General features: G+C 35.9%; 1 protein-coding gene across 6 annotated transcripts in view; it reads left to right on the top strand.

Annotated features, from left to right (window-relative positions):
- Positions 1-20,097, top strand: part of PPFIA1 (PPFI scaffold protein A1) — a 57,788-nt gene that overhangs the window by 34,172 nt on the left and 3,519 nt on the right. For 3 of the 6 annotated variants that reach the window (XM_088145811.1, XM_088145810.1, XM_007438057.4), the window contains 12 exons: positions 15-249; positions 2,601-2,752; positions 3,721-3,893; positions 4,662-4,755; positions 8,542-8,623; positions 8,721-8,921; positions 10,721-10,783; positions 12,474-12,649; positions 12,732-12,829; positions 14,428-14,603; positions 15,241-15,309; positions 16,638-16,803. In XM_088145811.1, the coding sequence (XP_088001937.1) occupies positions 15-249; positions 2,601-2,752; positions 3,721-3,893; positions 4,662-4,755; positions 8,542-8,623; positions 8,721-8,921; positions 10,721-10,783; positions 12,474-12,649; positions 12,732-12,829; positions 14,428-14,603; positions 15,241-15,309; positions 16,638-16,803 (1,685 nt within the window). The remainder of the gene's footprint in view (positions 1-14; positions 250-2,600; positions 2,753-3,720; positions 3,894-4,661; positions 4,756-8,541; positions 8,624-8,720; positions 8,922-10,720; positions 10,784-12,473; positions 12,650-12,731; positions 12,830-14,427; positions 14,604-15,240; positions 15,310-16,637; positions 16,804-20,097) is intronic. The other 3 variants (XM_088145812.1, XM_025173085.2, XM_007438058.4) reach the window with 1 other exon arrangement.

Here is a 20,097-nt window from a genome sequence, read left to right as displayed (position 1 = left end):
TCTTAATTCTTTAGATTGATCCAAGAAGAAAAGGAAAACACTGAGCAGAGAGCAGAGGAGATAGAAAGTCGTGTTGATGGTGGGAATTTAGACAATCTTGGTCGATTTCGATCGATGAACTCTATCCCACCTCCCTTTCCTGGTGGGAACCTTTCTGGCTCTTCTCCACCAGGTAGTGGACTTTCTACTCCCCGAAGAATGCCACACAGTCCTGCTCGAGAAGTGGACAGACTAGGAATTATGACACTAGTAAGTATTACCTTTTTCATCTTTTTTCTCTAGTACTGTGCCACTGACTTTATGGCACTGTTTGTAAATAGAACTCCTTAGTTTATCCCTTAGCTACAAATATAAAACAGGAACTCCTAACCATGCTTTCCTGTCTTGTAAGAATAAGAAAGCTAGTTCTGAAGCTGGTAGTCTTAATGGTGACTACTTCTTTAATCATAGTTTATGCCAAAAAGCAAAAAGATTCTGTGCACAAACTAAAACCTGTTTATGTATACATACACACAAAGAGACATATCAGTTAATAAGCCAGGTTATGGCCATCTAACTTAGCTCTTTATGTTTTGATGATGAAAGTCAGATGATTTGTTTCATTATAAGAAATTGATAGGCTTTTGTTCTGAGATATAGCTTATGTTCTGAACTGGTAGCATGTCATATCTAATGAAATGTAGTTTACTTCCTTTAGCATTCCCACCAGCTATTCTACAATATATTTGGGCTGATTTTGTGTAAAAAAATAATTATTAAGTCTTTAAGAATTGAATTGTACAGTTAGGAAGTGATGCCAGTTTGCTTTAATTTGAGAGGTTGGAACTCAGCAGCCTAAATGGCCTCAAGTTCTGAATTCTGTTGTTTAGCTATGGTTTGCAAAATGCTACTTGCCCTAAACTTTTTTTTCCCCCTTGTCTGGGCATGGAATCTAAGCAGGGTTGAGCCTGATCAGTACTTACATGGAAGACCTCCGGAATACAGGACAGTAGGCTAGATTGGGATCTCAGAAAGCAACAGGGAACCACTTCTCCTTTGATTTAAAGAAAACTACTGTACATAAATGTATCTATGAAGTTACCAAGAGTCAAGCTTGATTTGAAGTAAACTTGTCTTTATAACAGTTGATACAGTTGTAAGAGAAATCATACAGTTCTTTGTTTCTATGTATAAGAACCAGAACAGTAACTTTGCTTCAGTCTTTAGTCTTATAAGATCCCCAAGAATCCTGTTATCAAAAATGTTGTATTTTCACTGAAATGTTTAGTTATTAAGGATCCAATTTTTTTTTTTAATGGTAACAAATATACTTGTGCTCCTGATTAAGGAATTCTCACTATTATTTACTAGCCCTTAAGACTGACCTCCAGGGTTGATTATACTTAAACTGGTCTGCAGAAGAAGGGAAAAAACCCTACAATTATAGCCATGTTTTTAGGATGGAAATACTTTCTGTTTAGGATAATGATTTAGTCAACAAGCTAACTAGGCATTTTACTTCGCTTTTCCCAAATAATGATAGAACTTCTAACATTTTCAATTATATTAATTCTTTCTAATTTGAAATGATCTACCAATCTGCTTTATTTTACTTTCTCTTCTTTGCATGCATCTGTCAGCCTAGTGATTTAAGGAAATACCATAGAAAGGTAAACTTTCAGCAGCAAACTTGTGCTGAATCTAGTACTATACAATCGTTTGCATGCATGTGTGTGAAATGTCTTGGTCAACATGACGACTATAGTGGTATTACACAAATTATTTCTATATGCCCATCTTTACTGCTTGCTTATTCTCCGGATATGCACATTCCACTGAGCTTTTCTTCAAAGCAGAGATAGAAAGTGGGTAGTGTACTTATATGCTCTTGCTTTAATTTAAAAGGTTCAGTGTGGGCTGAAATCCTATATGTAGAATAAGGATTTTCTCACATCCCATTTCTCTGCTTTAGTTTCTTTAAAAAGGGCAATGGCAGCATCACGTTAACTAATCTCTGATTACCCATCTTTGGGCCAGCTAGCTGTAGAAACATGGGACCTAATTCTGTACCCCTTCTCATTACATATTGAAAGTGCCTTGTTGACTTTTAGCTCCAGAAACCTTCAAACCACTTATATTCCTAAAAGATTAAAAAGAAATTTAATAGTGAGGCTTGTCATGGGGAATGAAAGAATATAGCATAGATATTTCAACATTATTTCCTTAAAAAAAAGACCTTACTCCAAATCTCTAAATTTCTATTTTATGGAAAGTTTAAAGAAAAAAGAAATCTGGTGAAACATCTTTTTGAATTCTACCTGTTAACTTCAGAATTAGTCTCTTCAGATCTTCCAAAAGCAGTTTCAAGTATATGGAGTTCAGTTGCAAGAAACATGGTTTCTTGTGCATTATCATACCTGCTTATGATAAAAAAACTATAAACACATCTCTTTATTTGTATAGCTTTGTGTACTTTGTTGAATCAGATAATCTTTTATCTATTCACATATGGAAATAGCAATTTCTGAGATTATGAAATTTGTAATAATTTTAAAAAATTACTGGTCTGTTCTACATCTTAATTTAGATGCAAAATATACTTAAGTTGCATTCATTCTTAGTCTCCAGTTTCTAGAGAAGAAGTTAGAGATGACAAAGCTACAATAAAATGTGAGACCTCACCACCATCTTCACCTCGATCACTGCATTTGGATAAATCTTACAAAGGAGCTTTGCATACAGTCAGCCAGGAAGATATAAGAGATCTTCGAAAGTAAGTGTTTTGAACAGAGATAGAGATCTGTATTCAAAACAACTTTGTCTGGTTATATTATTGCTTCTTTGGCCTCCAAAGACCAGTTTGCATTCCTGCCTGTTTTCTAAATGTTCCCTTTCTCACTGACCTTTTCTTTCCTCCACTCCCTGTTTGTGCAGGCCTTTACTTCTGTTGGCAGCTTGTCTTCTAGAGTCTTTGATACACTCTTTGAGGCACTATTCTCTCCTGTACCCAATATCACTGTTCTTCCCTTTCCTACACTAATGTAATTTTTTGTCCTCACGTTCCTTGATAAGATGGAAAATATGCGCTTTCTGTTTGTGGCTAAAATTACATAATCTCTATGACTTCAGATATCAAACTAAAGCTGCAATGCTAAGCATGGTACTAGGGAACAAATCCCATTCAATTTAGTGCTGACTTGGTGTGTTTCCATGTTTGTTTAAAATTAATATCTAATCATAAGATCTAAAAGGATTCTTTACAAAAATTTAAAATTCTTACCTAAGTCTTTAAACAGCTCAGGGGTAGGATATTTGCTTCCTTCTGCATTAACTTTCCTATAAATCACAGTGAATTTTGGTGGCCTTACCAGTTAAAAAACAGAAAAGCATCCTTTTGGAACCATCTCTGGGAGTACTTAATTTTTAAAAAATGTTTAAAAAATGATAGAAACTCAGGAGATATTGTAATCTGTTGCTTTCAAACAAATACAGAAATGTTCTAGAAAGTTCCTGTTTTCAATATTTTTAATAAAGATCAAGTCTATTTACTTAAAAAGCCAATTGTGGTTTGGCTTTCATTTGTACTGCAGTTGCTGCACTCAAACCTTTAATTTAGGCTGAATGTGTACTGTGTCATTTAAATACATTTGTATTTATTAATTATTAACTGAATGGCCCTAGATCAAAGGGGTCATGGGTAATGCATACTTTAGAAAAGGCTTAACAATTTCTGTCCTGCAGTTCCACAGGCTCTCAAGATGGACAAGTAAGCAATCCCAGTAGCAGTAATAGCAGCCAAGATTCCCTCCACAAAGCTCCTAAAAAGAAGGGGATCAAATCCTCAATTGGCCGCCTGTTTGGTAAGAAAGAAAAGGGTCGATCTGGACAGATGAACAAAGAGATCTTGGGACAAGGTTGGTATATTACTAATCCAAAGCATAAAGTTAATAAATGCTAGGATTACTATTATGCACAGTAACTATTTTATAATGTGTGAAGTAAAGAAAGATGATCAACTTCTAGCAAAATACAGTTGTCTTGTAGAGTTTGCATTATTCAGATTCGCAGATCTTAACTTAAATAATGCAGTTAACTCTATTACACATACTATTTGATAATTGTATAGGCTAATTATCAGATATTGACCAGAGTCATGGATCATAGGCAGTTAATTACCATATGATTTTGCTTGAAAATACTAATTTTTGTGATATTAGATTGGGTATGGATCTTTTAAGATCTGAGCGTTAATAAACATTTTATACTTGAACTGCTACAATTCAGAAGTTCTCCCACATCAACAGTACTCCCAGCAGAGGGGTCTCCTGTATCTGCACATATTTGCAAGGATGATCAGGGAAGGCCCTTCAAGTGGCCATGCCAGACCTTTAGGAGGGTGCAATTACTTTAGCTTCAAAGGTTGCATTTCACTTAGTGTTCTTACAATGAATTATGTATTTGAATTTAATTATTTGAATGCCCTGCAAATAATTTACATAGCCCCAATAGTTAACATACGAATTAGCTTTAAAGTCACTAAATAATTAGGATAGCTGTTTATTGATTGCTGCACATTCTTTATAATGAATAAAGATGTGTTTTCCCTTTTAAGCATGCATATCTAACACTAATTCAAAAACATTGGAAGAGGTATTTATTACTGTAACTACTGTTTCTTACAGTTAATGTATTAGAAGCAGAAAGTTCAACTCAGGATGGTTTGGGGCTTGGAAAACTTGGAGGACAAGCAGAAAAAAATAGAAAACTGCAAAAAAAGTAAGTTTCAGTATATTAAGGAAACTTACATATTTACCAGGCTTTTCATAATTAAGAAATATCTACAGTTTTTATGTTGTACCTGTATTATTAAACTTTTAAGAATACTTATGAATGCAGAATATGTAATATGGGTTTTAGACTTTAAATCTGTGTGCCTATTGTATCTATTTTTCATTATTCTGTATCATGACTTGTGGCATTTTATTGAGAAGAATAGTAAGTTACTATCATAAACATTTATATAGGTGAGTTTCTCAAAGATAACTTGAAACTTCAGTAGATCAAGAAAATAGAGACCTATAAGCTACATGATGGAAGCAAATTGCACACATTTTATAAATATAACTCTGACTTAATTTTGTTTCTCAATGGAATTCAGGACGCAGCTTCAAACTCTTAAAATGGCCTTGCTCCCAGATACTTTAGGGAATATCTTCTCTCTAAAATTAATCCAGTGATAAGGTTCTGGTATGAGTTTTGCTACCAAGGAAAGTAAAATTGTCATTTAGAAGTAATAGTTCAGTTTTGTGCAATTCACAAGATACAATGTCTTAATTCTGTTAGAAGGAATAATAGCATTTCTCTACCATTCTTTCCAGATTTTTTTTAAAAAATTATCTCATTTGTTTCTGATGACTGAGTCATCTTGCCAATTAAATAGTGTATCTGGCAGGGTGATGGTAATATTCCATTGGTAATGCAGAACATCAAATCCTATAGCGTTTCAGTTTGAAATATTGGATTGCAATTTAAATTTGGGGGAATGGTAATGTAAAAATGGTGGTTAACTCCTTGAGGGAGGGGAGGAGAAGGTTCACCCTCTCCTCAAGAGGCCATCGCTAGACCCCACCATTCTGGACAATTTTCATCCAGTTTCCAACCTTCCCTTTCTAGGGAAGGTTGTAGAGAAGGTGGTTGTATTGCAGCTGGACCCCTTTCAGTCAGGGTTCAGGCCTGGGTATGAGATTGAGACAGCATTGATTGCACTCTTGGATGACCTCTGGCGGGAGCAGGATGGGGGTGGTGCATCCATCCTTGCTCTTCTTGACCTGTCAGTGGCTTTTGATACCATAAATCATGGTATCCTTCTGGACCAGCTCTGGGAGTTGGAAGTGGGCGGCATGGTGTTGTGCTGGTTCTCCTCCTTCCTCTGGGGTCGGTTCCAGTCAATGTTGATGGGGGGAAGATCCAGCTGGAGGCCCCTCCTTTGTGGGGTGCCTCAGGGCTCAGTACTTTCTCCCCTCCTATTTAACATGTACATGAAACTGCTGGGTGAGGTCATCCAATGGTTTGGTGTGAAATATCAGTGTGCTGATGATACCCAGCTTTACATTTCCACCCTGGGCCGCCTGAGTGATGCCATGGAGGTTCTGTCTCAGTGCCTGGAGGCTTTGGGGGTCTGGATGGGGCACAACAGGCTTCAACTCAACCCAAGTAAGGCTGAGTGGCTCTGGGTTTTTGGACCTCCTGGTTCCAGAGACCTTCCATCTTTGGTTCTGGATGGGGTGGCACTGCCCAGACAGACCTGGTGCACAATCTGGGGGTCCTCCTGGACTCACGGCTACTGCTCAAAGAGCAGGTGGCAGCCGTGGCCAGGAGGGCCTTTGCACAACTCAGAGCTGTGCATCAGTTGTGCCTGTTCTTGAACCAGGGGGCCCTGCTCACAGTCACTCATGCTCTTGTGACCTCTAGATTGGACTACTGCAGTATGCCTTACGTGGGGCTGCCCTTGAAGAGTATTTGGAAGCTTCAACTGATGCAAAATGTGGCAGCACAGGCAGTTACTGGTCCCAGTTACTCAGCACCATGTGACACCACTGCTGCACAAAGTGCATTGGCTTCCATTGTGCTTCTGGGTGTAATTCAAGGTGCTGGTTGTCACTTTTAAAGCCCTTCATGGCTTAGGACCAGGTTACTTATGGGACCATCTCTCCCCTATTATTTCTGCCTGTCCTATCCAATCTGGCAGGAAGGGCACACTCCAAGTACTGTCAGCTAGGGCGTGTCAGTTGGCGGGGCCCAGAAGGAGAGCTTTTTCTGCCATGGCACCCGCCACTGGGAACATCATTCCCTCTGAGATTAGATTGGCCCCATCCCTCTCGGCCTTTCATAAGGCCTTGACTTTGTGCTTGATCCTGGGGCCCTGGGCATGAGTTAAATCCCAGCTCTTGGTTATATGGTGATACAGCCAGAGGTAAGACCATGCCCAGCTGCTATGTGTTTTTATTTTTGTTTTATATTATGTATTTTGTGTTTTTATTTTATTGTAAGCCGTCTAGAGCCACATAAAAGTGAGATGGGCAGTTATATAAACTGAGTAAATAAATAAATAATTCAGATTACATTGTCCAAACTGTAAAGAACAAAATGAGTTCACCTTGTTTGTGAATTCATTTTTTTCTTCACTTATAGTATATTAATTTGTTCTTTAAATCTCAATGAATTCTGGTTTTTTTATCTTAGTTTTACATTTTTATTTCTCTTATTTGCTTTATTACCTTTTAATTTTCCATTTGATGTGGTAATGGAAAGTCAGGGTAAGTTGATTTTAATTTTAAGTTATGCAGATTGCAGAAATATTTTATTTACATAAAAGTAGATTTCCATTATATATTATTCATTAAAGGATCAATAAGCAGGTTACAATCTACAATATCAGTACAGTAAATTCACTTCATAAATAAGTTAAATTCAGATATCAAATGTTAAAGGCTTTAGTTTTTTGTTTTGTTTTTGTTTTGATTTGGGGGATTTTTGTTTTGCCTTTAAAATGTATTTTTTTAATTTGAAAATGTAATTTATCTAAGTATATTCTATATTGCAGCTTAACTGATTGTTCTGGGTTTTTACTGATTTAGTCTGTTCCTTAAATATCAATTGGTGGATATTACAATTCTACCAAAACTCTTTTAGTAAAATTCTGTTGATATCTTTATGGATAATTATTTTTTAATCAATGTTCTATAAAATATCATACTGTACAATTAAATATGTGAATTAAATGAAGCAATTATGCTTACTACCATTTCATTTCAGACTTAGTTCTTGTACTTTTGCTATATGATTTAGAGGATATATCTTCTATTGCTTCACTTCCGGTATATAAGCTTTCACATTGTTTATGAAATAGTAAATATTAGGTGTATGTCTCAGAGATCATGAATGCAATGGTATATTTACAAATTATCTAGGTCAAACTTTGTTCTATATACTACATCAGAAAATATCTGCAAACAACAACTTTTACAATAGCATATGTTCTTTGTATTTCTACCAAATGTTTATACTTCAGAAGTTCATTAATTTACTGTTTAGTAATTATATTCTTTGCTTATCTCTTCTTTCACAGCTGGCCCATTTTTAATAAACAAAACTGTTTGTATAAAGTATGTACATTAATCCATGTATTTATTTCTCCATTTCTCTTAGAAATGTCCATATTATTTAAACATAATTAGGAAACAGTGTGTTAAAATATTATTTCTGTCAAGATCATTCTTTTTTTGAGAGAGATTTTTTCAGTATCACTGCATAGGTTTAATGGAAGCGAATTAAGATTTGTTTTAAATGTCTCATTCAATCTTGATATATATCATAACCTAGGCCTATAGTTTAGTTCAACTGTACTGGCCAAATTTAGCGTGCTAATTTGCACAAAGTATAGAATTACATGAACTTCCCATCAGTATGTTATGTATATTTGTATATAAATGGCCATAATAAAGATTGATTTGATTTCATTTTGTATATAAACTGTTTTTTTAATCCGTTTGATTTTCTTAGGCATGAACTTCTCGAAGAAGCTCGGAGGCAAGGTCTGCCTTTTGCACAATGGGATGGTCCCACTGTGGTTGTCTGGTTAGAGGTAAGAAATCTTTTCAATTTAACATAATACTGCTTTTAGTTTGTAACTTTTAAGTAATTATGTGCCTCTTTTTTTTTTCTTCTTTTGTATTTTTCAGTTGTGGGTTGGGATGCCAGCTTGGTATGTGGCTGCTTGCCGTGCAAATGTGAAAAGTGGTGCTATAATGTCAGCCTTATCTGATACTGAAATACAGCGTGAAATTGGAATCAGCAATCCTTTACATAGGTTAAAACTGAGACTTGCCATACAAGAAATTATGTCACTAACAAGTCCATCTGCTCCTCCTACATCAAGAACGGTAAGAGAACTTGGACAATGACATAAAGAGGTTGATGAGAAAGTCAGGCTTTATAATCATTCACAGTGTTTTGTTATGGATATAAGATATTCTCTTAGATACTCTTGAGAGAAAAAGTAGTGATGCTGTGAAATGTTAAATAGAAAATGACAAGAAATAAGTTGCCTAAACAAGTCTGTAATGGCTTATTACCCTTTTTATTAAACTACTTATAATTTAAAAGCTGACATACCATTTCTCTCTGGTGAGCAAGGCCATTGAAGTGCTTTGGAAGTGAAGTACCAAACAGTCCTCCAATTTAGTTCTAAAGACAGGATTGCACCTTGGTTTGTTTTACTACAATGTTTAGAATGCCTTGCAGGCAAGAGAGGGTGTGTTTATCTTCTTTTCCACAAATCTGTTCCTGAGAATCAGTAGACCTTCTACAGTGATGCAGGGTGATATATGCAGGACAGAAAAAAGAGAGAAATTTAGTAGGCTTTCTTACAAAATTAAAAGTCTCTTTCCTACTCATGCAAGATGTGTGGATTAAGCCACACATCTAATTATGTAGATGTCAGATACTTTACATTTAAGTAATTCCATAAAGCAAATGATACTACAGCTCTATCCAAGTAATTTGCTAGTGAGTGAGGGGCCAGCATTGGTAAATTTCAATTAGATACATTTTATAGTATATTTAGTCTAATATATTTTGTCCATTGCATTTTAATTGCATTTTATTTGTAATGATCACTGTGTGATCAGCATCAGCAAATTCAGTGGGATCTTGATGAAAACTTCAGTGTGGATGTACATCCAGATCTGAATTGGAATTTATTTGGGCTGCATATATGCATCTCCCTTCCTGCAGCTAAGAGCTAGCACAGCTTTCCCTAATCTGATTTCTTCCAAAACTGTTGGATTATAATTTCTGTATTTCCCAGCTAACATTGCCAATAGCCAGGCTGACTGGATATTTTGAAAACAGTAGTTTTAAAACATTTGGAAGACAGGATTTAAGATGACTGTGCCTCTTATGAAAATGGCTGTGGGTGAAGGCTGATTTGAAAGAAAACTGGGAGACAAACAGTTAAAGAATAATTGGATCTTAAAAGCCAACTTCCCAATTTACTGGGGTGGTTAATATATGATGCCAAATCATGGCTTACTGGTACATGACTAAACATTGAATTTGCATGTTCCACTTATTTTCTGATTTGTAATAAAATAAAATAAGTTCTGTTTGTGTTCTACTGGTAAAATGTGATTTGCACTTATTCTTAAAACCAGGATCACAAACCAGCCTGAAAGTGGTTTGCAATCCTAGTCTGGAGAACAAGTGCAAATCATAATTTTACTGTTAGATTATTACCATAAATTAGAAAATGTGTGATGAATATGCATAAGAGGAACTGATTTGATAAAGGTACTATATATTATTTTTCTAATCAGAAAATAGATGTTTTGCAAGTAACTTAAAAGCAAGTGAAGCACTCTCCAAAGTCTGATTGAGATACTCAGTATAAATATCATGTTTAGAAACCATAATGTAGCAATTTTATTTATTAGAATCTTACTTAAATACATTTCCATTCTCTTCTATTGGTACTTAAATACAGTTTTGTATTTAATGAAGGTAAATATATTTACCTGTGGGCTTGTTTTTCACATCAGCTTATACTTAATAATCTTGAAACTTGCTTTTGCCCATGCCTGCTCCTTATACACACCTGTTGCTTATATATTCTGCAACCTTTCCTCTTTGTTACTGCTTTCCTTTCATTGGATGTGATTGGTTCACTGTGGGGTCATTTTAGACTACAGGAAATGTCTGGGTAACGCATGAAGAAATGGAAAATCTTACATCTACACCACAAACGGTTAGTTGTAGAAGTGCTTCTCCTACTTCTTGATTGCTTGAATCATGTACATCCGGAAATATAGAAATATTAATGTAACTAGATTCTTAATTATGATTTATTTTAATGACTAACCCACTTGAAATTCATCAATCATTCTGTAAAATGTTTTTCCACCAAGATCACTGTGGAGGTGAGGGGAAAATAGAATATTTGCCTGTGTATATTTCAAAGAGGTTCAGTGCATTAATTTTTGAACTGTATGAGATGGCACTGCTTAATATTTTCCTCGAATATATATGGGGAGGCTGCTTCTTGTGTGGAAAAATAAAACAGTATATGGTGTCTCAGTTTTCCTGAAGGTATAAAGATATTAAGAGAGATGCATATATGCACAATTTTGAATGCATGGTGCTTGTATCTTGAAATAGCATGTTGCTTTTTTCACTATTGGTATATGTCCACAATCCAGGAGAGTAATTTTACACTCAAAAATATTTCTATTTGGGGCTAGATAAGTACACTTAATAAATCAGAATTCAAGCAGTGATAAAATTTCTATTGAGAAAAACTTTACATGGGTTTGCCCCGTGCTTCCGTTATTTATCTTCTTTGCACACTGGATTATGGCCATTACCTTGAGTTTACTTAAATTACTAAACTTATAAATACTAACACTTGTGTGTCCTTTTACTTCTAATTACCTAACGTCAGGAAGATGAGGAAGGAAGCTGGGCTCAGGTTGGAGACCTTTCTTTTACATCTTAAACTTCAGCTAAAATGTGTTAAATCGTAATTTTCAGTGCTTATTTATATATTTAACAGAATCATGTCAATTAATTCTTCTTTCAAATATTCTTATTCAAAATAATTTTTGAAATATTATGAGACTTAGAAATTGACATTCTGCCTTCCAGTTCATTGACAGATGTTGATTTTTATTTTTATTTTTTTTTTCAAAAATCCACAAAAGTTATAAAAGTATCTCCAAATATCAACACGTATTCTTATTAAGACTGGGGATTAAGATTGTTTAAATAGCTGGAACATCCAGAATCAGATGTTTGACTTCTTTAATAATAGCTTCTACTTATTTTGTAATAGTAGGTGAATGTAAATGATCCACTAGTGTCTACTGTGGTAAATACATGACATGTGAAAAGTTAGTGCATATTTCTAGATAGGAAATGGATGTATATCAGAGAATTGCTGCTTTTGGTGTGCTCTTAGAGGATTTAAAGATATGTATCTCCCATGTGTACTTCACATGTTTATTTTTATGAACACCAGATCATAAAAGTAGTGGGAAGTAGATTTAAATTTTAAGGTGTTAATTTTGCCATGAATGAAACTTCCTGTGTTGACTTTTGGTAGATACAGCAAACTCTCTTGCAAATATTTTTGATCTTTTAAAGTTTTTCTTCTAGCTGAACAGAGGAGAAGGCAATCTTTTTCAATTGTTTTCCCATCCAATCCCATGTACCACCTAAAAATATGCTTCAGAGATTGCTTGCTTAAAGACCAGTATGCTAGGAGCTATAGAGGATTAAAAACTAGAATAATTACCTCTTTCTTTTTGTCAGAGCACTAGAACTCTGCTTAGAGAAGCTCACATCAGCAGAATAAAATGCTGGATTCAGCCCCTGATTTATACGTAAAAGCTCCTTATTTTAAATGACCCTTTGCTGTTTTGTTTTGTTTTTTTTAATAGACTTTAGCCTATGGTGATATGAACCACGAATGGATTGGCAATGAATGGCTTCCTAGTTTGGGGCTCCCTCAGTATCGCAGTTACTTTATGGAATGTCTTGTTGATGCTAGAATGTTGGACCACTTAACTAAAAAAGATCTTCGTGGTCAACTTAAAATGGTAGACAGTTTTCACAGGTAAATATATTTAAAATAGTAATTAATGACAAGAATTTCAGCTGCAGTGCTTAATCTCTTATTCTTTTAACCCTTTTCAAAGAAATAGCTTCCAGTGTGGTATCATGTGTCTCCGAAGATTAAATTATGACCGAAAGGAACTTGAAAGAAGGAGAGAAGGAAGTCTGAATGAAATTAAAGGTAGACTTTTGCTTCTCTGGCTTTGATACTGTTAATAGTTTATTAAATTTTCAACTCGTAGGGCCAAGCCAGTTTGGCATAGCAGTTAAGGTGGTGCACTAGAAACCAGGAGACTGAATTCTAGTTTTCTCTTAGGCATAGAAATTAGTTGGGTGGCCCTGGACCAGGGCCTGTCTCAGTGCCCAACTCACCTCACAGGGTGGTTGTTGTGGGGATAGCACTATGTATGCCACCTTGAGCTATTAAAAAAAAGGGTGGTATATAAATGTAATAAATATAAATATAATAAATAATACAATTATTTTCAGGTTAAGAGACTATGAAGCAAATAAAACCATTCAGACTTATTAATGCCATATAATACTTCCTAAACAATGAAACTTTTCTTCCTCAACTCTGTAACAGCTTTCAGAAAGCTATTAAATGGCAAATAATTACTAATCATAAACAGATACAACTATAGAAATCAAACCTAGCAGAGACACCAACTCAGCATCATGAGTACTGTGATAGCACAATTATACAGTCCAATAATGTCACCAGATATAAGAAATTCATATACTTGTTCAGTATAGCAACATCTCATTACATTTTACAGTGAACACCCTGGCCAATCTCTTTGGATAAAACAGACACATCAGAAATGGCAAAGGTCTAGAGACCTTTTTATTGAGCAATCAGTGCAGCCCAGGTATACAGCCAGAAAGGGAAATTAACACGCACATGGAGCTCCTATCTTTTAAATATCCTTGCCGTCCCTCATACTTTATTCAGTGGCGTCATTCATATAGTCTACAAAGCTAGGATTTTGGTCCTGTGCATAATAGTAAGCCACGATGGCTGGGTTCACACATTATGCTAAGCCCAAACAAGGCTTGGCATGATTGATGAACCAGCATCTAATATACATTAAACTGAACTCTATAAAAAGTTTAGTCTATGAAAACTGTATTAGCAGTACTGTAGTGTGGTTAATGAAACTCTGTAGAATTTGTCAGTTGTAACATTTTTCTTCTGTTGTTAAAATGCAAGTTATAATAAGTGCTGGAAAAGCATTAAACAGCTATAATGTACTAACTAAAACATTTAGTGGCTTTATTCCTTAAATATTTTCACTCCTATTTATAATTGGTGAACTGCAAATTGTGGTTAATACCAAATATCCCATCAAATAAAATGTATACCTTGTGAGCACAAAGTCCTAATGTGTTAGACTATTTTTTCTGAACTTTGATATTCAGTAGAGCAATGACCCACCTACCCATCCGCCCAAAACCCCACATTATATAAATATTGGGCTTTCATTCAGATTACTAGTGAAACTTGTTAAGACTGTCCCACTGGAGGAAGAGAGGAGCTAGTTTTGCCATCTCTTCCCTCTATAACTCCATTTGCTTCTGCAAATTTGCTCTGGAAGTTCAGGAAACTTTCTGGAACAGTGTGGGAATTCCTGGAAGGGGAAATCAGTGAAGGCAGCTGGAGACTCCACTGAATCTTGGCCCCTTGAATAGTATAGAAATCTGAACTCATCCTTAAATCTTTGTCAAGTACATGGGATAACTGTTTTATGACTTAAATATTTATTTTTCCTCATATAGATGTCCTTGTCTGGAGCAATGACAGGATGATTCACTGGGTGGTGTCAATTGGTCTTAAAGAATATGCAAATAACCTTATAGAAAGTGGAGTTCATGGTGCACTTCTGGCCTTAGATGAAACTTTTGATCACAATGCATTAGCTCTTTCTTTACAAATACCCACTCAGAATACACAGGTAATTACAACAACACTTGATGGGATATATTTTTATTCAGAAGGCATGTTTGGAACGTTATAACATTTTATACTGGGGCAATTAGAATTTTTTAAATAGCTGTTTCAAGAAGACTTTTCATACTTCATTTGAACATGCCTGAACTTTACTTTTGGTTATAATGTTTTATGTGAGAGCTGTGACAGTCAAAAAGCATAGCCGATACAATAATGGCAATAGAATCATAGAGTTGCAAGGAGCCATTTTGACCGTCAATCCCTGCTCAATGCAGAAATTCCAATTAAATCATCTCGGTTAGATAGCTGGCTAGCTTCTGCTTGAATCTAGTGAAGCCTACTGTCTTTTGGCTAATTGGTTCAACTGTCAAGGAGCTCTTATTCTTAGGTATTTTTTTCCTAACATTTAATTGCAGTCTGCAACTTAAACCCATTATTCTGGGTCTGGCATTCGGGAAAGAGAGAAAACAAGCCTTGACTTTTTATATGACATCCTTTGAAGTATTTGCTGTCATAAACCCAGGGAAATACCATATTGTTTGGTCATTATTAAAATTATATAAATTTTGTAAATCTAAATTCTCAAAGTGTAGCTCAAATGTTTGAGATATTTTTAATTTTAGTAATTATTTTTAATTTAGGCTCGTGCTGTATTGGAAAGGGAATTTAATAACCTTCTTGTGATGGGCACAGACAGGAAGTTTGAAGAGGTGAGTTTAATTTTATGAGTCTATCCAGCCTATTATCCTGTCCTGTTTATATGGACAGCCAGAATAATTTAATGGTATCTTTAAATCAAATCTTTGTTTACAGAAAAAAATTTAAGTACGAGATACCACACTCCTACGCATTCACTGCAGAAAGATATAGTAATGAGTTTTTCACATAATTAATGGTCCATCTTTGTTCTTTCTGCTATCATAGCACCCAAGATTAATAGTATCTACTAATGCAGACAAAATGACTCACTGTGATCAAAGATATTTTAGATAACTTTTTTTCTTAAGGAAGGTGTTACATGAAGTCCTTTCTCTACTACATGTTCAGCATCTCTTTTATCTTCAAGACTTTTCATTGTTCAGTTCTTTCTGTGCATGCATTCAAATTTTCATTTCATTTGCTATGATCAAACAGATTCCAATTAATTCTCAGCAGCTTTTTTGAGAGAAGGAAAGAAGCAGCAGTAGTTCCTGATGTAAATTCTATCAAGATTTTATACCGTATATCTCATGCTGTTTTGATGAAGTACCAACTGGTGTTTCTATCCAAATCTGGTCTTGTGCTTTAGATTCAGCCATAGAACTGTTATCAGTCACTTGATATTCTAAGAAACTGAGGCCACTGGGGGAAAAAAATCACACAAGTGGCATAAAATAGAAATGAATATGAAACACCAAGTAAAATCATTCTTCAAACTGAATCTTTGGGGATCATGGCAGCAAAATTCACTTTGTTTTTTTACCACCATAATGTCCACATCTTCCTTAGCTGAGCTATTTTCAGTTGTTGAGGAACCTAGTGAATCTGAGTAGAAATCTCAAAGGAGTGCAGTAACGAGTTTGGTAGATAAAATCACTCGTAAGACTTTTAATTGTTGATCCTGTAGTTTTAAAAGAAACAGATGCAGAACTCTTCATTATCCCTTCTATGAGAATGTAAGTGCCAGTATACTTAATATCACCCTGTAGTGGAGTACAAAAATTATGAAACTGATTTACCATAGGATCTGGTAATACTGCTTTTTGTAACCAGCTTATGAGACTAGATAGGAAAAACATGTTCACTTTAGGTACTAAGATGTAGGGGAGTAAATATATTATCTTTGTAAAAAAAAAAAAAAGAGAGAGAGAGATATTTGGGTTTGAAAAAAATCACAACTGACCAATTCTTGTAAAAAGGCCAGTAACATGTAAACATACATTTCAAGGATACAGCTACAGTACCTATGATAGTATTCTGTATTACAAGTTGTAAATAATTGTGTATTGTGTTGTTCATTTTATAGTATGATTTTTCATCATGCTTGTTAATTTTACAGGATGATGATAAAAGCTTTAGACGCGCACCTTCATGGAGAAAGAAGTTCAGACCAAAGGACATAAGAGGTTTGGCTGCTGGATCAGCAGAGACCCTCCCTGCAAATTTTAGAGTTACCACCTCAATGTCTTCACCTTCTATGCAACCAAAGAAGATGCAGATTGATGGTAAAATATTAATTATTTAAGCATACTATCTATTTCTGAATTAATTTGTAAGCAAACTGAGAAGCATCTGTTTTGTGTAGAAAACTTACTCTGCATGACTTACTGGATTGCTTTAATTTCTCAGTGAATGATTGCAGTATTTGTATTTTTTGCTTATTTAGTATTAATAACTGGCTTTCCATGTACTCGGTTTAACGAAATCTTCAGTTGCCTTTATCATTTAAAAGTCTCTTTGACAGAAGAAAAAAAAAATAGAAATGCTTATTACAGCTTACTGCTGTAATAAGATAATTTCAGTTCATCTTCTCAGGAAAATGCTAAAATGCAACTTGTTATTTATTTATTGAAAATATTTATGGCCCACCCACTATTCCAAATATCTTGTGTCATTTATTAAAAAGCAAGATAATAAGGTACAACTAAGTAATTAAAAAAAAAAAAGACACAATAATGATCATAGTAACATTAACAGAGAGGCATTTAAGGGACAGAAGGCATGGCCAGTCTATGGACACTGTATCTTAAGTGTGAGAATAAGAAGCAAGGCATGGCCAGTCTATGGACACTGTATCTTAAGTGTGAGAATAAGAAGCAAGCAATACAAGAAAGATCTTAATGTCCCTGATGTCCATGCTGGTGTGATCACTGACCTTGAGCCAGACATCCTAGAGAGTGAAGTCAAGTGGGCCTTAGGAAGCATTGCTAACAACAAAGCTAGTGGAGATGACAGTATTCCAGCTGAGTTATTTAAAATACTAAAAGATGATGGTGTTAAAGTGCTGCACTCAATATGCCAGCAAGTTTGGAAAACGCAACAGTGGCCACGGGATTGGAAAAGGTCAGTTTACGTTCCAATTCCAAAGAAGGGCAACGCCAAAGAATGCTCAAACTATCGCACAATTGCACTCATTTCACATGCTAGCAAGGTTATGCTCAAAATCCTACAAGCTAGGCTTCAGCAATACATGAACCGAGAACTACCGGATGTACAAGCTGGGTTTCGAAGAGGCAGAGGAACTAGAGATCAAATCGCCAACATTCGCTGGATCATGGAGAAAGCACGAGAGTTCCAGAAAAATATCTACTTCTGCTTCATTGACTATGCAAAAGCCTTTGATTGTGTGGATCACAACAAACTGTGGCAAATTCTTAAAAAGATGGGAATACCAGACCACCTTACCTGTCTCCTGAGAAATCTGTATGCGGGCCAAGAAGCAACAGTTAGAACTGGTCATGGAACAACCGATTGGTTCAAAATAGGGAAAGGTGTACGACAAGGCTGTATACTGTCACCCTGCTTATTTAACCTATATGCAGAGTACATCATGAGAAATGCCAGGCTGGAAGAATCACAAGCCGGAATTAAGATTGCAGGGAGAATCATCAACAACCTCAGATATGCGGACAATACCACCCTAATGGCAGAAAGTGAAGAAGAACTAAAGAGCCTCTTGATGAGGGTGAAAGAGGAGAGTGCAAAAGCTGGCTTGAAACTCAACATTAAAAAAACTAAGATCATGGCATCTGGACCCATCAATTCCTGGCAAATAGAAGGGGTAGAAATGGAAGCAGTAACAGACTTCATTTATTTGGGCTCCAAGATCACCGCAGACGGAGACTGCAGCCATGAAATTAAAAGACGCTTGCTCCTTGGGAGGAAAGCTATGGCAAGCCTAGATAGCATATTAAAAAGCAGAGACGTCACCTTGCCGACAAAGATCCGCATAGTCAAAGCTATGGTTTTTCCAGTAGTAATGTATGGCTGTGAGAGCTGGACCATAAAAAAGGCCGAGCGCCGAAGAATTGATGCCTTTGAACTGTGGTGCTGGAGAAGACTCTTGAGAGTCCCCTGGACTGCTAGGAGGTCAAACCAGTCAATCTTAAAGGAAATCAACCCTGATTGCTCATTGGAAGGATCGATAATGAAGCTCAAGCTCAGATATTTTGGCCACCTAATGCGAAGAGAGATCTCTTTGGAGAAGACCCTGATGCTGGGAAAGATTGAAGGCAGAAGGAGAAGAGGACGGCAGAGGATGAGATGGTTAGATAGCATCACTGAAGCAATGAGCATGAAACTGAGCAAACTCAGGGAGGCAGTGAAGGACAGGAAGGCCTGGCGCAATATGGTTCATGGGGTCACGAAGAGTCGGACACGACTTAACGACTAAACAACAACAAGAAGCAAGGTCCTTATCTAACACTGAAAGGTGGATAATAGCCTCCAGGGGATGGGTTGTGCAGCTGGGAGCCATGACAGAGAAAACCCTATCTCACATAACACCCTTCTTGTACCCATGAGATGCTGAGGATGCTGTCATGCCCCCTCAACATTTGGACAGGTATATACTCCTTCAAGTATCAGAGTCTAAACCATTAATCAATATTACAGCAACCTTGAACTCCAACCAGCAAGATGAAAGAACCCAGTTCAATTCTTGTAAGACCAGTATTATGTGGCCTCTGAAGGGTCTTCTGAATAATAGCCTTGCTACTGCATTCTGCACTAACTTCAGCTTCTGAATTACCTGCAAGGACAGGCCAACAGAGCGCGTTGCAGTAATCCAGATGAGAGAATACCAGAGCATAGACTACTTGTTCTGCAGCAGTAACTGTTAAATGTATTATCTTCAGCCCTTCCTTTCATGCACTGTCTTAAATGTTATTTTAAAATTCTGGTCTGTAGTCCTCCTCTCAGTGATAATCCTGTCCTGTTCAACTTTTATTACCTTGCTTCTTGATTCCCATCTTGATAATGTGCAGTTGTTTTCATTTCTCCCTAACTACCTGGAGGTTTTATTAGCCCCAAATAAGAAAATGTTACCTTTCCTGTTCAGTGATTAATTTGTATAGAGTGGAAATTTCAAAATATATTATTTTCTATATATCCTGATGTCCAGTCCATCAGGGCAAAGCATGTAAAAAAACTGTTGTAAACACACACTTTGATTCTGTTCTCAAGTACAAGTTTCCTAATTCTAAGGAAATCAAAGGATTTGAAAGACAAAAAAGTCTATATGAAATAAAAATGACATAGTAAATATGATTTAAAAACCATAGTATATATTGCCTTATTCAATGTGTTATTCACATCCTAGGGACTGCTTTTTGCAGGCAGTTATTAAATGTCTATGGGTTGATGAGGGGTTACAAAATGTGCCAGGCTAATTTGGACTTTTAAGTACCTGTCTCCAGCTTTTTTCTACTAGGATCAGATTTGTAAGCTTTATTTTTTATGGATACATTTACTAGTAACTGATGCCAATTGTAAATACAGTAGCAGGCAAATTTGGCTGT

Source organism: Python bivittatus, unplaced genomic scaffold (assembly GCF_059951505.1).
Source record: "Python bivittatus isolate LINGU-HERP-01145 unplaced genomic scaffold, Pbiv_v1 ctg000480_np1212, whole genome shotgun sequence".
NCBI classification, from domain to species: Eukaryota; Metazoa; Chordata; class Lepidosauria; order Squamata; family Pythonidae; genus Python; species Python bivittatus.
Note: the sequence above shows the minus strand (reverse complement) of the source record. Positions and strands in the feature narration are given on the sequence as shown.